Raw genomic sequence first — 17,914 nt, 5'->3', positions numbered from 1 at the left:
TAGTGGCATAGATAGGCCAGTGGTGTAACAGCAAAGGCACTAATAGGCCCAACTATTAACGAGTGACATGGATGAGCCATTTCGTTAAGTACAATGGCATATTTAGGCATTTTTCCTATTTTTATTGTGTTATAATACTATATTATTAATTCATAAATTTAAAAAATTAAAGATCCGTGGGGCTTACGCCCCATGTCTCGAGGCTTTCGTCTTGCTCCGTATTATGTAAAGCGCTCCGCCTCACGTATATTATTAATTCATAAATTTAAAAAATTAAAGATCCGTGGGGCTTACGCCCCATGTCTCGAGACTTTCATCTTGCTCCGTATTATGTAAAGCGCTCCGACTCACGCTCTCGCCTTTTAAAACACTAGTCCGCACAAGTATAAAAATATAGTTGAAAAAGCGCTTTACACGATGCAGTAGTATAAAAAGATGCCGTCCAAACGGATACGCTATATCTATAACTTAATGGTTTTACAATTCCATAATTTGATTTGGAGAATATCTTAAACAATGTCACAACTTGAAACGTGCCAACAATACCATTTCAAATACCTCCCTCAACCGGTGATGCAGAACGCCACCATGTTCTTTGACCAAATAAACAATCAGCCATTGTCAAACCAATTCTGGAGCTAGAGGAAGTGGCTATCATCATGCCCATCATTTTGAAAAGATGGGCAACAAATAGCATCCTAATGTCTTAAGAGTCATAACATTTTGACTAGGTATGTTGCAACATGAATCTCATTAGTACATGTTATAGCACGAAAGACAAATCACATGGATTTAAACAACCCAGCATTTGAGAAATAATAATACAAAATGTAACAACATTGGGATATTACCTAGTACGGATAGCCAGGGGTGCAAGAGCTGTCTTTCCATGAGATCATCTTCCTATGATCTCGACCTCTAAATGATCGAGCGACAAGCTGACCAGTCATAGGCTTGCACAAACCGACATCAATCACAGAAGTGCTCTTTCTCTTCTCAGAAGATGACTCCCCATCTTCAGCATAAAAGTCAAACAGCAAGGCAAGACAACGAACCTGATGAGCCAAGACCAAGTTTTCTTCATCTGCAGGTATAGTGTTTATTATGTGAGCATTGACCTGCAACAGATTAAATAGCTACTTCAGTTTAGGATTGACCAATAAAATTGTCGCAAACTGACATCACACAATCTCAATTAGTGAACAAGTTCAGCTATTGTCTGAGGAATCCTCAAAATTACGGTGGGTTAATTAAGGAATAAACCTAGAGTCTCCTTTTCGTCAAACATTAGCCACAAAGCTTCGTGGTTGAATTGCATTGCACTGCAGGCCTACCTTACATGGATTAAGAACACTCAACTTTTAGATATATGTAAAACACATACCCACTTGACACGGTCCAGGCAAATAAAGAGTCCATGTAACATAGCCACATGCAGCAAAACCAACCATTAAGTTTGTTACTGCTTACCTCTGCTTCCATGCTGCGAAGTTCATTGTACCACACAGAGCTATCCACCTTGGAATAGTTCTCCGACTGTATTGCCTCATAAAGGCTCAATGTGAAAAGAGGAGGCCTAAGTGGATACTCCTTGCTGATTTTGATCTGCCATAAGAATTACCCAAATGTTGACCACTCATGAAGAGGAAATTTAAATTGAATTTGATATAGAAAATGAAAAGGGTAAGATGTTAGACCTTGGATTCCAATTTCATTTTTCTTTCCTCGTTATCCATCTTTCTTGTCAGAACGAGACAATATTCCTGAACCTTGCAGTCCACCCATGACTTGTCACTGAACCCGGCAAGCCCAGGTGTATTATTACTATCCTGCTCAACCTGCACAGTTTCATCCACTTCACTATCTGATTCCAGAATAAGATCTGCATCATCTCCATATTTCTTAAAACTCGGTGACTTCCCCTTTATAATTGGAGAGCTGGCACTCTTTGAAATGAAAGACAGCTTTATGGAATGATCAAAATTGGTTCTTTTATTTGGAGTGGCATTAGTATCATTTATAGAAGTGACAGGAACTAAAGATGGAAGCTCCCCATCCTCCCTCGTGCTTTCTACCTCTTCTTTTGAAGAGGCAGATTTCCCATCCACCACAACTTCTGTAGGAAGCTGAACTTGTTCTGTTTCTGCGACAGCCAGTGTCGAAACCTGACTAGGAGATGGGCAAAGAGGGACCCATGCATGCAAACTACAGCGAGGATCGTGTGAAGCCCAAGGAACACTTCTACCGGCTAGAACTGGCCAGTTTAGGTTCATTAGAGAGTCAAACTGCTCCCTGTAACTCAGCCAAAAAAAGTTCAAATTTCCAACATGAGTTACGCCTTGCTTTTTAACCTTAAGGGCAAACAATAAAAGAGGAATAGGAGAAAAAGACAAGTCCAGAGATGGAATTTCAGTACTGAAAGAACAAGGAATACAAGACATCACATCATTCTCCGTGAACAAGAGGACACAGTAGAAAATAGAAAGAAGGCCAAGAATGAACTTGCAGAGCAAGGGAAACATTAACTATCTTTAATAAATTCAAACATCTTCAGCAAAACAAAACTGCACATAAGATCATCTCTGCCACAAGTCAGTCTCATCTATGATATTTGTCCCTATGGATCCATGATGCTAAACATACAGTTACAGTGACTCACGCTAGAGCCAGCTGAGCCTTTTTCCGAGCACGAATTCGTTGCACAACCGTTTGCACCCGATTTTGCTGCCGATACAGCGATAGACCAGAGATAACAGCAGCGTGTTTTGCTGTTTCATCATTTGACGTCCCAAAACCCCTAAGTGATGGTGACACCTCAGGTAAAAAGTCGATGCCTGCCAGATGCTGGACCCACTTGTATGGTCGTGAGGTTCTCCTTTCATCGAACACAATAGAATGATCAATTAGCTTAGCTGACTGCAGAACACACACGAAGTTGAATCAATCAGAAAGGCTGAAACAAACAGTTGAAAGTAAAAGGAATAATTAATACACCAATATCTCAAGCTGAAAACCTGGCGCGGAAGCTCAAGGCCTGTGTCATCCGGAAATAAATTGCATAAGATGTCATTATCAGGATTCTCTTGAGAGCCTTCAACTCCAACACACACAATATTCAACTTAATTAAGTACTCAAACTTCAAAGTGACAAGTTTTGTAGATTGTATCTCATCATCGTCTATATGAAGTGTCACTTTAAGTGGGTGAGTTTGATAAATTCCAGCCTGCTCCAGACTTTCCTTGCTGGGTATCTTTTTGGGACGCTTTCTTCTCCGTTGTCCATCATCTTCCTCTTCTATATCATCATCAACTTTAGAGCTCTCTAAGCTTGCAGACACACCTTCACATGAACGATTTATCATTCAGATAACAACATTTAGAAGGGCAAAGGAAGTAAAGAAGAAAGTGTTCAACCAGAAAGGAACTGAAAATAAATACATTCAAAGCTCAAGTAAACTAAAGGAGATATAATCAGTGAAATTGAGTATAAACAGCACAACCACTATAGTGCAACCAAAAACCAGAGCATAAATGAACAGGCATGAAGAATAAAATAAGCTGAACAAAGTAAAGTTGAAGTTCATGGTTTCCCATGAGTAGAATCTATTTGGTAATACTCAGAATAGAAATGGTCATTAAAATGATTAAGGTAGAGACTTAGACTTCTCCTTCTAGAAATCTTCATGATACCTTCAAGGTCGATTCCCACTACCAAAATGATTCACTACTTTGACTTAAACTTCAATCAATCTTCTACACTTAGACTTAGACTTTTCCTTTTTGAACTCTTTCAAGAGACCTCCAAAGTCAAAAACAAGCATAATGATTTCATTTTTTTTTTACCTTGAACTTCAATCCCGCCATTATTCCAATAATGATTAAGCTCTATCCTGAAAAACCAATATTTTTCCCCTCAAAAACATACTTTCCTCCTCCAACTCAAGAAATCATAAACTAATGCTATCTTAAATGGTTCATTTAAAGTAATTTCCTTTCAACTTCTCCATGTTTAACATTTCAAACTTATCATTTTAAATCCTTATTGACCAAACTCTGTATAACAATACTTTCAAACATTTTACTCTTAGTCTCCATAAAAGTCAATCAAAGCCAATGAAGATGGCCCAGAAGGAGTACTATGCAAGGATGGATCATTTTTTTTTATCTCTCTTGCCTTAAAAGCACTGTTTGCCTGTAAATTTGCATTACTATGTACAGTTACTACCTTCAAGCTGAATGCACAAGGTGACAACAAACTTAATAAATAGAACAGTTTCTCTATGAACTTATCACTTCCTACAATTAGAATGTCCCAATTGAGGTGCCAACTGAATGTATCAAGTGGAACATATGCCACAACCCCTAGTTTCAACCACGTGTATCCAATCTGATAATATGTAACTTTGATTATAAGAAACGATGGAAAGAAACATATTGATGAGTAGTCAAAGAAACCAATATGTTCTCTTGATTATGTCACATTTTAAGGATTTGTTTAACCACTATATAACTAGCATTAAGCGTAGTTATCCTCAAACGTAACCGAGAAATCTCCTAGAATTACTAAGATTCAACTAACACCCCGATCACTAGGAAAGTTTTAAAAACTGCAGTCTACACAGGATTTATTTTCTCAACTTGAAATAATATATTCTCAAAAATTAATATAGACACTAAAGATGAAAATCGCCCAACTAAACCTTAGTTTTAATTTTTGATGAAGACTAAACCTTAGTCTTAATTGAACAAACATTATTTGAAGGAAAATTTATACTGAAGTATAACAAACCTTTCTTCTCCCTGCCTATGATAATATTTACAAACACCCATCACAGAGCCCCTTGTTAAAGAAATAGACAGAAAAAGGATTTTCAGAGTTCAACATTGAGAAATAGTTTAGATCAAGTTTGTAAATATTTAATTACCGTTAAAATAGTATAAAGTCTTGGCTTTAGTTTGTGATCATACAGTTTACCTAAAAGAAAATTTTTCTAGCAAAGAAATGCATCAACAACCTTGAATCTGGCGGAGAAAATAAACATTATGGCGGACTTTAATTTTGAAATAGGTGCCATTATAGCAGACTAGAGCAGAGCACATGAAGAAGGCATAATATGATAAAATGATATTAGTGTTTACACAGCAGTTTCAGGAAAGAGAAAAAAACACATGATGAGCCCAAATAAGAAATCTATAGACTGGGACCAACCAGTGTCTTTATTTGCTTGCTGGCGGGCAACAGCTTGAGCGTCCTTCACACTACCAACAATCTCCAGCTCCACATTTTCTCCAAAGGCTTCTTTTTGGGCCATTAGCTGTGAATAAATAACATAGAGAGGCGGAGGAAGCAACTCTGCATATTGCAACTGCTTCAACTTTTTTGTGTGCAGAACTCCAAGTTGGTGCTGCACCGGCAAGGATGCTTTCTTGAGTGATTTTAGGTGTGACGGGAGACTTGACAAGAACTTCTTTCTGTTTGCAATGGTCTCCTGTAGAGCCTTTTTTTTCTGTTCCAGTTTCTCACGAAGCTTGCATAATTCTTTGCGCTGACACAGCAAATATGTAAACTCAAAACAAAGCTCCAGCCAGACTTATCACACATGCGCGTGCGCACACATGCCACTCCTCCGATGATCATATAACTTATAAGAGATGGGAGTATTCTACAAACATACACAGCTGATACCAGTGGCGGAGCCAGAATTTTGGTTAAGGGGTGTCAAAATATATAAAAGTAAACATACCAGGAAATTAAGGGGAGTCAATACATAGTATATATACATATAATTTATTTTTTTACCTACCTAAACAGTGTATTTTTTTCGCGAAGGGGTGTCATTTGACACCCCTTCCTATAAGGTGGCTCCGCCACTGGCTGATACATATGATCTAATACAAATTCCAAATAAAGGAGAAGCATAGAATTTGACCTCAACATTAGCAAATACTAAATAACCCCAAGAACTTTTTTCAGCTCATGAAATAACATGTTACAACATCTACAAATAAGTGCAATATGTGCAGAATCTATGGTTGAAAGCACCACTAAAGGGAAGCCAAGCTGGGTATAGTTTCAGTCTTTCAGGGTCTATCGTTATTGATTGTAACAACCTTCATATGATCCCTTCTCCACTAAACCACTTCTGAAACCACTTTAGTAATTTTAATAAAGATGATAGTCCATGAAGACAAGAGTTTTAGAAGCAAGATAACAACTTTAATTCACCAAGCAACATGAAACACCAAGCCTAATAACTACCTTTAGCACAAGATACTGAGAAATTAACGCTAATAAAACAGATTACTAATTTGGAAATAGAAAGGAGTTCTTGCCAATTGAATTAAGCTAGTTACCTGGAATAGCTCAAAATTGAGCCGCTTTAGCATCAAATTGTGTGAGCTGTCCTTTGACATAACAGAGCTTTTTATCTCCTCAGGTGCATCTCTAAAGAATTCTTCCTCAGGAACAAGTTCAATATCAGGATATTTTGACCTGAAATCTTTGCAAGCCTTTATAGCTTTCAAGTAATGACTTTTTTCATACATCAAGTTATGGAGCTGCAGCGTGGTGAAGTCCACCGGAGCTTTTGCACGTTCTGTTTCCCCTTTCACACGATCCTCATCGAGCAAGATTGATCTATTTGCCTAGCGGAGGATGTTTAAGGTAGTTAATACACAAGCATTAGGGAAAAACAAAAGAACAAGTGGAGATAGAATGAAAAGAAATTAACCTGGCGGAGAGAGACGAAGTTGATTAAAATCTGAGTGACGAGTTCGCGAAGTTCAGATTTCGGCGTGCTTTCTTTTTTGATGGACAGCATTTTTGTAACGATTTCCTCAACTGAAGCTTTGCTTTGCTGCAGAACTTCGTAGGGAGACTTTTCCGGCTTGTGCTCCGGTAGTATCTCGCCGGGTTCCCCCATGGTTATCTCCATTTTCACCCCTGCTCAGTCGCTGCCTCTCTGCAGATTAAGTCATACGCTATGCTTCTGGATGTGTACGCTACTAGGGTTTGTTTGTTCCGTCTGCTCGACACTTGAGTGCCAGTCTTTCGGGTTCAGCACTCTTCTATTTTTGCTTTATTTTTTATCCTTTTCTTTTAAGCATTTATTTCCAGAATTTAAAAAGAAAAAGACCTTCCGGAAAAAAAGATAGAAATGTTATAAAATAAAAACTGTAAAGTAAAGACAAGTATAGAGAGAAACTGATATATTATTCAAACTTCAAACTTATGTACATAATGAACTGAAAACTACTCTATTTATAGAAGATAGGAAACAGCTACGAGGCTTTTCAGGAAGCAGTTGCAAGGCTTTTCTTTAGCTGCTTGTAAGCTGTCTGCATGAGCTGCTTGCAACCTGCCTGTTTAATAAGAAGTTACTGCAAATTATTTCATTGAGCTGCTTGCAACCTGCTTGCATATAAATTTCAATAAAGTACTAAATGGATAATCTTCTTCAGGAAGATTATCTATAGCGGAGTAATAAATGAACATCCACAATATAATTATTTTCATAACACTCCCCCTTGAATGTTCATTAAAAGGTATTGTGCCTCGTTAAAACTTTACTAGGAAAAATCCAGTGGGAAAAATTCTAGTGAAGGAAAAAGAGTACACATATTTAGTAATACGCATTTCTAGCTGCCTCATTAAAAACCTTATAAGGAAAACCATGTGGGAAAAAATCTTAGTAAGGAAAAAAGAGTACATCGCGTATTTTACTCCCCCTGATGAAAACCTTGTTTCAAATATTTAAGTCTCCGCATTCCAATCTTGTATACCATCTTCTCAAAAGTTGAAGTTGGCAAAGATTTAGTGAATAAATCTGCCAGATTGTCACTTGAACGGATTTGCTGCACATCAATGTCATCATTTTTCTGAAGATCGTGTGTGTAGAATAATTTTGGTGAAATGTGCTTCGTTCTATCTCCTTATAAATCCTCCCTTCAATTGGGCTATGCATGCAGCATTGTCTTCGTATAAAATTGTGAATTTTTTATCACACTCAAAACCACATTTTTCTTGAATAAAATGAATCACTGATCTCAACCATACGCATTCCCTACTTGCTTCATGAATAGCTATTATCTCAGCATGATTTGAAGAAGTAGCAACAATTGACTGTTTTGTGGAGCGCCATGATATGACAGTACCTCCACATGTAAACACGTACCCGGTTTGAGATCGAGCTTTATGAGGATCAGATAAATAACATATATCTGCATAACCAACAAGATCTGCACTACCTTTGTTAGAATAAAACAAACCCATATCAAGAGTTCCCTTTAAATATCGCAAAATATGCTTAATCTCATTCCAATGTCTCCGAGTAGGAGAAGAGCTATATCTTGCTAGTAAATTAACAGGAAATGCTATGTCAGGCCTTGTAGCATTAGCAAGATACATAAGTGCACCAATTGCACTGAGATAAGGTGTTTCAGGACCAAGTAGTTCCTCATCCTCTTCTGGAGGTCGGAACGGGTCCTTATTCACTTCAAGTGATCGAACAATCATTGGTGTACTCAATGGGTGCGCTTTGTCCATGTAAAAGCGTTTTAAGACCCTTTCTGTATAGGCAGATTGATGGATAAAAATCCTGTCTGCTAAATGTTCAATTTGCAGACCAAGACAAAGTTTTGTCTTTCCAAGATCTTTCATCTCAAATTCTTTCTTAAGATATTCAATTGCCTTTTGGAGCTCTTCTGGAGTTCCAACAAGATTTATGTCATCAACATAAATAGCAAGTATAACAAATTCTGAAGCCATTTTCTTTATAAAAATATATGGACAAATAACATCATTTATGTAACCCTCTTTTAGCAAATATTTACTGAGACAATTATACCACATGCGCCTAGATTGCTTTAAACCGTACAAAGATCTTTATAATCTGATTGAGTACATTTTCCGAGATTTTGAATATGCTTCAGGCATTTTAAATCCTTCAGGGATTTTCATGTAAAGTTCATTATCAAGTGACCCGTACAGATAAGTTGTAACCACATCCATTAGATGTATTTCAAGCCTTTCACGTAAGGCTAAACTGATGAGATATCGAAATGTTATGGCATCCATAACTGGTGAATATGTTTCTTCATAATCGACTCCAGGTCGTTGTGAGAATCCTTGTGCAACAAGGCGGGCCTTGTATCTTTCAACTTTATTTTTATCATTCCTTTTTCGCACAAAAATCCATTTATGACCAACTGGCTTTATACCAGCAGGTGTTTGGACTACTGGTCCAAAGACCTCTCTTTTAGCAAGTGCGTTCAATTCTGATTGAATTGCCCCTTGCCATTTTGGCCAATCAAATCTTTGTTGATATTCTTCGACAGATCGGGGTTCAAAATCATCACTATCTTACATAATGTTAAGTGCAACATTATATGCAAAAATATTATCCACCACTATTTCATATCGATTTAAATTAATCTCATCACCAGTATAACTTATTAAAAGTTCCTCGCTCACTTGAGTCTCGGGTTTATTGATTTCTTCGGGAATCTCATAACTAATTAGATCTTGGGTCTCTTCAGGAGATCCCTTCATAATATCATTTTGATCTTTTGTCAATTTTCTTTTTCTATGATTTCGATCCTTAGAACCCAAAGGTCTACCACGCTTCAGGCGTGCTTTAAGTTCACTAGCTCTCATGCTAGTAGATGGTCCTGCTGGGACATCAATTCAGATAGGCACATTCTCTGCAGGGATATGTGACTTAGTTATCCTTTTCAAATCAGTAAATGCGTCTGGCATTTGCTTTGCTATATTCTGTAAATGGATGATCTTCTGGACCTCCTGATTACATATAGGGGTACATGGATCAAAGTGAGATAATGATGAAACTTTTCACACAATTTCTCTTTTGATTTCCTTTTTCTCTCCCCCTAATTGTGAGAAATTTATTTCATCAAATCGACAATCTGCAAATCGAGCAGTAAATAAATCTCTCGTCAATGGTTCAAGATAGCGAATAATAGAGGGTGATTCAAACCCAATATATATTCCTAACCTTCTTTGGGGGCCCATTTTACTGTGATGTGGTGGTGCTACTGGCACATATACAGCACATCCAAAAATTCGTAGATGGGCAATATTTGATTCATGACCAAAAATCAATTGTGACGGAGAATATTTATTATAATGTGTCGGTATGAGACGGATAAGTGATGTTGCGTGCAAGATAGCATGGCCCCAAACAGTAGTGGGCAATTTTGTTTGCATAAGTAGTGGTCTTGCTATTAATTGCAGCTGTTTAATAAATGACTCTGCAAGGCCATTTTGAGTATGAACATAAGCTACAAGATGTTCAACTTTTATTCCAACTGATAGATAGTAATTATCAAAAGCTTGAGATGAGAATTCTCCAGCATTATCAAGGCGAATAGCCTTTATAGGATAATCTGAGAATTATTCCCTTAATCGAATTATTTGGGCTAATAACTTTGCAAATGCCAGGTTGCGAGATGATAGTAGGCAAACATGAGACCATCTTGAAGATGCATCTATTAGGACCATAAAATATCTAAACAACCCACTTGGTAGGTGAATAGGTCCACATATATCCCCATGTATACGTTCTAAAAAGGTAGGGGACTCAATGCAAACCTTCATTGGTGATGGTCTAGTGATCATTTTGCCTTGATAACAAGAATCACACGAAAATTTATCATTTGTAAGAATCTTCAGGTTCTGTAATGGATGCTCACTCGAATTTTCAGTAATTTGTCTCATCATTATTGATCCAGGATGGCCCAAACGGCCATGCCAAAGCACAAAAGTATTTGAATCAGTAAACTTCTGGTTTACGATAGAGTGTGCTTCAACTGTACTAATCTTTGAATAGTATAAGTCAGAAGATAAAGTTGGTAACTTTTCTACAGTGCATTTCTGGCCAGAAATATTCTTTGTAATACAAAGATATTCCACGTTCATTTCATCTATTGTCTCAACATGATACCCATTTCGGCAGATATCTATAAAACTCAACAAGTTTCTTCGGGACTTGGAGGAGAATAATGCATTGTCTATAATAAGTTTTGTTCCCTTAGACAGAAATACAATAGCTCTTCCGGAGCCTTCAATCAAACTTATATTACCTGAAATTGTAGAAACATTTACTTTTTCCTTATGCAAATAAGAAAAGTATTTCTGATCTTTGAATATGGCATGTGTTATTCCACCATCAATTACACAAATATCTTCATGATTGGTCTTTGATCCAAACATAATTTGAGGATTATCCATATTCTTCAAAATGACATAAACAAAATAAATATGATAGTAAACATTATTATCAAAGCATAACTTTTATTTATGTACAACAATTACATAACCATACTATCTACTATAAATAACAAAAATTAAAATATTTACATCTCTACAGATTCACTACCGATCACATGACTTGTTTCTCCTTCTGAGAGTGCAAAGTAATCAGCTACATCCAAATGCATGAAGTCTAAATTATCTTCAGAAATAAAATTTGCTTCAACATTTTTCTCTGTCTTCTTCAGGGAGGCTTGATATAGCTCAACCAGGTGCTTTGGCGTACGACATGTACGGGACCAATGCCCTTTTCCCCCACATCTATAGCATGCATTTTCTGGCTTTGATGCTTGCACCGCTTCATGCTTTTGCTCCTTCCTTTTCCACTGCTGGTGGTGAGGAGGGTTCTTTGGTACATTATTATTACCACGATTAGAATTTCCTCCCCGACCACGGCCATGACCACGACTGGGGCCACGTCCTCTTCCACGTTTAGCTTGGTGGAAGTTCGTCTCATTCACTTCAGGGAATGGACAAGAACCAGTAGGTCGGCTTTCATGGTTTTTCATTAATAGCCCATTATGTTGCTCGGCTACAAGAAGATGTGAGATAAGTTCAGAATACTTTTTGAATCCCATCTCTCGATATTGCTGCTGCAGGAGCATATTCAAGGCATGAAAAGTGGTGAAAGTTTTCTCTAACATATCATGATCAGTAATATTATCACCACATAGTTTCAATTGGGAAATAATTCTGAACATAGCAGAATTATACTCACTGATAGATTTAAAATCTTGTAGCCTTAGATGAGTCCAATCATAACGTGCCTGTGGAAGAACGCCCATCTTCAGGTGGTCATATCTATCTTTCAAATTATTCCACAGTATGACTGGATCTTTAACAGTAAGATATTCCATTTTCAGGCCCTCATCAAGGTGATGGCGTAGGAATATCATTGCTTTGGCACAGTCTTCGTTTGATGCCTGATTTTTATCTTTGATGGTGTCTGCCAGACCCATCGCATCAAGATGAACTTCGGCATCAAGCACCCAAGACATGTAGCTTTTGCCCGATATATCCAGGGCTACAAACTCAAGTTTAGAAAGATTTGACATTATTTAGAGAAAGAAAGTTCGTACCTCTCATACTTTCAAAGTATTTTCTCGAGATGACAGAGTATCGTGCTAATAACGTGTTATAAAATAAAAACTGTAAAGTAAAGACAAGTATAGAGAGAAACTGATATATTATTCAAACTTCAAACTTATGTACATAATGAACTGAAAACTCCTCTATTTATAGAAGAAAGGAAGCAGCTGCGAGGCTTTTCAGGAAACAGCTGCAAGGTTTTTCTTTAGCTGCTTGTAAGTTGTCTGCATGAGCTGCTTGCAACCTGTCTGTTTAATAAAAAACTGTTGCAAATCATTTCATTGAGCTGCTTGCAACCTGCCTGCATCAGCTGCTTGTAGATAAATTTCAACAGAGTACTAAATGGATAATCTTCTTCATATAGCGGAGTAATAAATGAACATCCACAATATAATTATTTTCATAACAAGAAAAAGATAATTTATGCATTTATAGTAGAAAAATTTATTATATCTTTATTTAAAGAAGATAATTTGTACATTTCCCGAGATTTTTTTTTATGTCATAGATATTTATCCTTTTATAAAATTTAAAAAATTCACTGGAAAATTTATACCTTGGGTAAAAGGCAAAAAAAAAAAAAAAAACTTTTAGGAAAGAAAAAAAAAGTCAGAAAATCAATATCGTGAACAGAATTCTTTTTTTTTTCTTCCATCACAAAAATATTTAAAAACTTCTTTTCTCTGAAGAAAAGAAAAAGCTAAATTTCACAACTGTTACTACCTCTGTGACTATTTCTGGACTTCTGGTATGTAGGACACATTACTCGATGCTCTTATTTTAACATAATTTCTCATTCTTTCTATATTTGCTGGTATATCAATTAGCAAGTTAAATTATTTATTGTCATAATAAATTTCCAACGGTTTGAAATTAATTTATATAAGTTATTTATTATATCAATTATCTATTATTTGATAAATGGCATTCAAAATTTTGTTGTAACCTAGTTAAATATATAAATTACTTATTAATTGATTTTGAACAGCTTGTCATCCAAAATTAGTTAACATTTACACGGTTATAAAACTTTAAAACTTAAGGTTTTAAGCATATCATATACATTTGTGTGGCTTTAAAATTTTCTATTAAAAATAAAATAAAAAATTTAAAATTAAATTAATTTTAATATAAAAATGTGATTTTTTTTATTAGAAATAACGTAACACAATTGGAACAATGGAGTACTATTTAGGGGGAGGGGGAAAACTTATTTTACTATTGAAAGCAAGACAAAAAGAAGAGCAAAAGGCGATTCTTCTTTTTTTTCCCAAACTAAAATAACATTTGTCACAACAATACCTCAAAAGTCAAATATGATTCTTAAGTGACCATTTGAAGGCACACCTTTACAACACCATTCTGAGTGATCACACGTTTACCATTAAGGCTAAAATAAAAAGGCGTCCAACCAAACTCAGCATTTAAGCACACATCAATTAAGAGAGTAAATGCATAGTTGTTTATGGCTTACTAACATGCAACAGAAACTTCCTGCTTTACACATATGGGTTTCAACACTGATGCCACACTTTCAACACTTGCTATATGGTGTTGACTCTTCATTAGTGACCAGGACCCAGAAGAGATAGAAGAAAGGTCCGATAATCACCAGAAGTCTCCGAATGAACTGCATCATTCAGAGATTTCTTATGTTTTTTCTGGTACTCTGCTTTTATATACTGCATATCGATCTCAGTTCGTGTGACTACTATCCTAATGAGAGTCGTATCATTCGTCCCCAAGCCCTTCATTGCCCTGTGCAACTCCTGATGTAACAGCAGAAAAGAATGGTTTACTAGTTGCTTCATGTTTAGCTAAAAAACTCAAAAACGGAGAGGGATATTTGTAAGTTAATATCCTTCATTCTCCAGTTTTCTTAAGGTAAGCTTACAGAAGTCAGAAGATACAACATCTTTTGCTTCAAGTCCGAGTAAAGGAAGGTAAAGAAAAATAACAGAAGTAAACGACATCCACAATTCCGAGTATTAAAAAAAAGAATGAAAAGGGGGCAATATCATTTGAGGAAAAAGAAAAAGCTAACCAGAAGCAGGAGTTCAAAAATTTCCATGTTATAGGCAGAATGGTAATCGTGTTCATAACTTGATAAGAATTTAAATAAATGTAACCTGTACCTTCGCAAAGTATTTTGCTGGATTCTCAGCACACTGCAAAATAGTCAAGAGGGCAAACTCAAAGTGTCCAGAGGTTTCGTTTTTTACAGCCTGTAGCAGTTTCGGTCCATTGGTCAGCAAAAATTGGAAATCCGAATAGGTTTTCGAAATGAAGTCAGCTTACCTTTTTCAATTCCCTGCCATACATGCTGTGATAAGTAGCACTAACAGCAGCCAAGTGTGCCCTGCTTCGTTCAGAGAAAATTCGTATAAAAGTCTTCTCATCAGTTCCCAATTTCTTCTCCCCAGCTTTGAAAAGAGCTTTAGCATCATAATCCACAGTAGCTCTGTCAACTTCTGTGCCTTCATATCGCATTGTGCTTACAAATGCAAGAAGCAACTGTAGTGATTAAGAGAAAATAATACATCAATATCTTCTTTCATAAGAAGCAATAAATGCAATTACTTGTTTAAATTTTAAAGATAATACAAGGTAGACTCCAATTTGCATCAGGAAAGTAAGACTCCACAAGAATAACTAATGAATTGGAATCAGATACAATACTAGGATAAGGTCATGACCAGATAATGCACCTCAATTCCGATCAATAAAGACAAAGGTGCCCGGTGCCCCAGCAAAAAATGGTAAATGATATAAATATGAGAGTTATTTCACAGCCCCCCATCTTTCCCAAAGACTATAACTGCATAAATATTAAATTCAAAGTTCAACAATCTACTACGACTCATTTACTTCAAAGTTGTTTCTAGGCATGGTTATCCTCTGTTAGGTAATCCAAATAGCTTTATGATCATCATTTAACAGGGAAAACGTAGAGAGTGACTACCTTTTTGTGATCACCAGATGCGTGAAGTTCAATATCATGCTCAAGGTAGATACCATTCATAGAATGATAAAGTTGTTTGAAATGTAGTATTTGAGAAGGAGTCCGTGAACATATCACTTCTGTGGCAGCTCTGAGATCAATAGTGCCAGCACTCAAAGCCCACCTCACTAGGATAGCATCCCTTCCAGCTGGATCATGCATCCAAAGCAAGACTACTTTCTGGAACCATTCAAAATGATAAAGGAGATGAAGAAACAGAAGCTTGAAAGAGAAAAGGCTAAAGGAGGAATCACAAATTTTGCCAAATGCAGTTTCATTTGTCTTTGATGTTCCTGCTGCCCTAACATTTTAAATCTTTTCTTTGAATGCAATAAGTTTCAGGCCTCTACAAATTATTGCTTAATAACAATAGTGGCAAGTTATAGAGTTATCAAAATTATCCCAGAATATCTACCCGCCATAAATACCTCAAGATTACCGCTAAGCTCTTTGGCCAAGCGTTTGGTTAGCTCTTCAGAGTACATAGCTCTGTATTCTTGTTGAATAAGAGCACGCTGAGTTGCATCACGATGGGCAAGGATGTTAATGACTGCTTTTTTATCACATCCAAATCCTGCATTACACAAGCCAAGTAATTCACTCAAAGGCAAGCAGAATAGCAACACGCAATTACTTAATGAATGGCACCGCTTTTTAAGTCACCTTTTTGATTTTGAAGTACTATATGCACTCATAAGAAATTACGCAATCCTGGAAACTAAGCCAAAATTCGATGATCACATTTATCTGTTCCTGATAGCACATTGCAATTTCAAAAGTATGATGTGCTAAATTTCGAAAATTCTCTCAACCCTCTTTGTTTAGCTAGGGTTACTTCTATAATTCTAGAAAGCATTTAGGAAAATCTACACAGATAATAATACCTGAATCACACCTTATAGTAGTATCATCACAATAACAACTATCTTTCTCTCTTCTTAAACAATTTTAGCCTTTTTTTTAAAATGTTAAAAGCAAACTAATAGCCAGCTGGCTCTTCTGATTTTTTCTTTTTTTTTTCTTCCTTTTTTTGTCATGATTGAAGCTTAATTCATTAGAGCAGTAACTGATTCTCAACAAACATTCAAAATTTTAGAAAGAAAAAGACATGGAAGCCACAAAGAACGATGAACTAAAGTACAGAAGACAAATCAAACGAAACAGAACACCCCAAACCTTTACAAAGAAGAACGAGAAATGATCTACAGTTAAAGGAGGGGAACACATGAATTATTGCTGAGGGATAATTTTACCCTTGAAAGCTTTGTAAAGTTGCATGGCGTCATCGCGAGGCGAAGATAAAACTGGAGGAACAATCAGGGTAGCCATTTCTCTCTTCTCTGCTTTCTTTTCCCCTTTCTTTCTCTCCCTGTAATAAAATAAAATAGAACACACGCCCTTATCAGTTGGTCAACAACTAGTGTACTACAAGCCTTTTCGAATAAGTATGTAACGTCTTTGAATCAAGTTAATCCCACAAACTCTTCTGTTTATATTTCATAACGTATCGTATCGTAATATATTATATTATTTAATAAATATAATATTTAGATGGATTATATCGTTTATCAGCATTTTATTATATTACTCATCCACAATATAAAGAATAAATTTGTAACATTACTAAAAAAAAATAAGATACTGAATATAATTATTATATAAAAAAGTAGGATAAATAATAAAATATGATTATTTAATAATAAATAAGGGAATATGAGAGAAAAAAAGCAAGGAAATGATGTCACCGCACCAAATGCATCGTTCCATACAGTGACACTTTTTGTCCTTACGTAACAAGGGATTTAACGATACGATACAATGAAATTTAAGTAACAATCAAAACAAACATTGTATTTAAAGTAACAATACGATACAATATGATTGGTAACAAATATCCAAACAAGTTGTAAGGCTCCTTTTTACTTGCAAATAAGTAATAGCACGATGATAGTGTGAGATTATAATATAGAAATTAAATAAAAATGAGATTATTCAATGAATAGATATTTATTAATTGATGAAGGTCAAATGCGTATTTTTTTCTATGTTATCTCGAAATTAGTAATTGAAAATTATTATCTTACATATAGTAGTATAAACAACCTCGAAATTTACTGAACCCAAAATTAAAATTCCAGCCAAACACTAAGTAAATAATTTTATATTTTATTATGAAAATTTTATCCCCTATTCGTATAATCAAACACCCTAAGGTATTCACGGTTCGATTCATTAAAATCAAAAGTAAATAAATTATATTCTTTCTATATTTTGTTTGATTTTATTTTATTTTTTAATTAATAAAAAACTTGATGAAGTACAAATTCAATTCATTTTCAATATATTAGAGCTATCTATAAGCTGTTCCATAGGTCAATATATATATATTTAACAAAAATTGAACTAACAAACGCTTTTATGAGCAATTGAAGTACTCTGTGAGAAGTGTCATCTGTGATAAATGATATTTATTCTCTTTCATTGAACTAACCAAG

General features: G+C 35.7%; 2 protein-coding genes across 2 annotated transcripts; both read right to left on the bottom strand.

Moving 5' to 3' along the window:
* Positions 1-423: 423 nt before the first annotated feature.
* On the bottom strand, positions 424-7,075 carry LOC104089139 (THO complex subunit 5B). Its single transcript, XM_009593976.4, has 8 exons — positions 6,732-7,075; positions 6,355-6,645; positions 5,210-5,546; positions 3,015-3,340; positions 2,660-2,916; positions 1,698-2,292; positions 1,471-1,605; positions 424-1,118 (listed from the first exon to the last, which is right to left on the bottom strand). Exons 1-8 carry the CDS (start codon positions 6,933-6,935, stop codon positions 852-854), a joined length of 2,412 nt encoding a protein of 803 aa, XP_009592271.1. The 5' UTR covers positions 6,936-7,075; the 3' UTR covers positions 424-851.
* Positions 7,076-13,657: 6,582 nt separating this feature from the next.
* On the bottom strand, positions 13,658-16,833 carry LOC104097781 (annexin D5-like). Its single transcript, XM_009604397.3, has 6 exons — positions 16,673-16,833; positions 15,848-15,993; positions 15,381-15,599; positions 14,717-14,932; positions 14,554-14,643; positions 13,658-14,187 (listed from the first exon to the last, which is right to left on the bottom strand). The coding sequence occupies exons 1-6, from the start codon at positions 16,746-16,748 to the stop codon at positions 13,984-13,986; spliced, it is 951 nt and encodes a 316-aa protein (XP_009602692.1). The 5' UTR covers positions 16,749-16,833; the 3' UTR covers positions 13,658-13,983.
* Positions 16,834-17,914: the final 1,081 nt, after the last annotated feature.

Source organism: Nicotiana tomentosiformis, chromosome 4 (assembly GCF_000390325.3).
Source record: "Nicotiana tomentosiformis chromosome 4, ASM39032v3, whole genome shotgun sequence".
Classification (NCBI taxonomy): Eukaryota; Viridiplantae; Streptophyta; class Magnoliopsida; order Solanales; family Solanaceae; genus Nicotiana; species Nicotiana tomentosiformis.
Note: the sequence above shows the minus strand (reverse complement) of the source record. Positions and strands in the feature narration are given on the sequence as shown.

Excerpts from the sequence above, each read along its gene's own strand:
- LOC104097781 (XM_009604397.3), bottom strand. The coding sequence starts at position 16,748 with ATGGCTACCCTGATTGTTCCTCCAGTTTTATCTTCGCCTCGCGATGAC. Across the intron at positions 15,994-16,672 it reads ACTTTACAAAGCTTTCAAGG|GATTTGGATGTGATAAAAAA; the intron begins GTAAAATTATCC and ends TGTGTAATGCAG. Across the intron at positions 14,933-15,380 it reads CATCTGGTGATCACAAAAAG|TTGCTTCTTGCATTTGTAAG; the intron begins GTAGTCACTCTC and ends TAATCACTACAG.
- LOC104089139 (XM_009593976.4), bottom strand. The coding sequence starts at position 6,935 with ATGGAGATAACCATGGGGGAACCCGGCGAGATACTACCGGAGCACAAG. Across the intron at positions 1,606-1,697 it reads AAATGAAATTGGAATCCAAG|ATCAAAATCAGCAAGGAGTA; the intron begins GTCTAACATCTT and ends TTCTTATGGCAG. Across the intron at positions 1,119-1,470 it reads TTCGCAGCATGGAAGCAGAG|GTCAATGCTCACATAATAAA; the intron begins GTAAGCAGTAAC and ends AATCTGTTGCAG.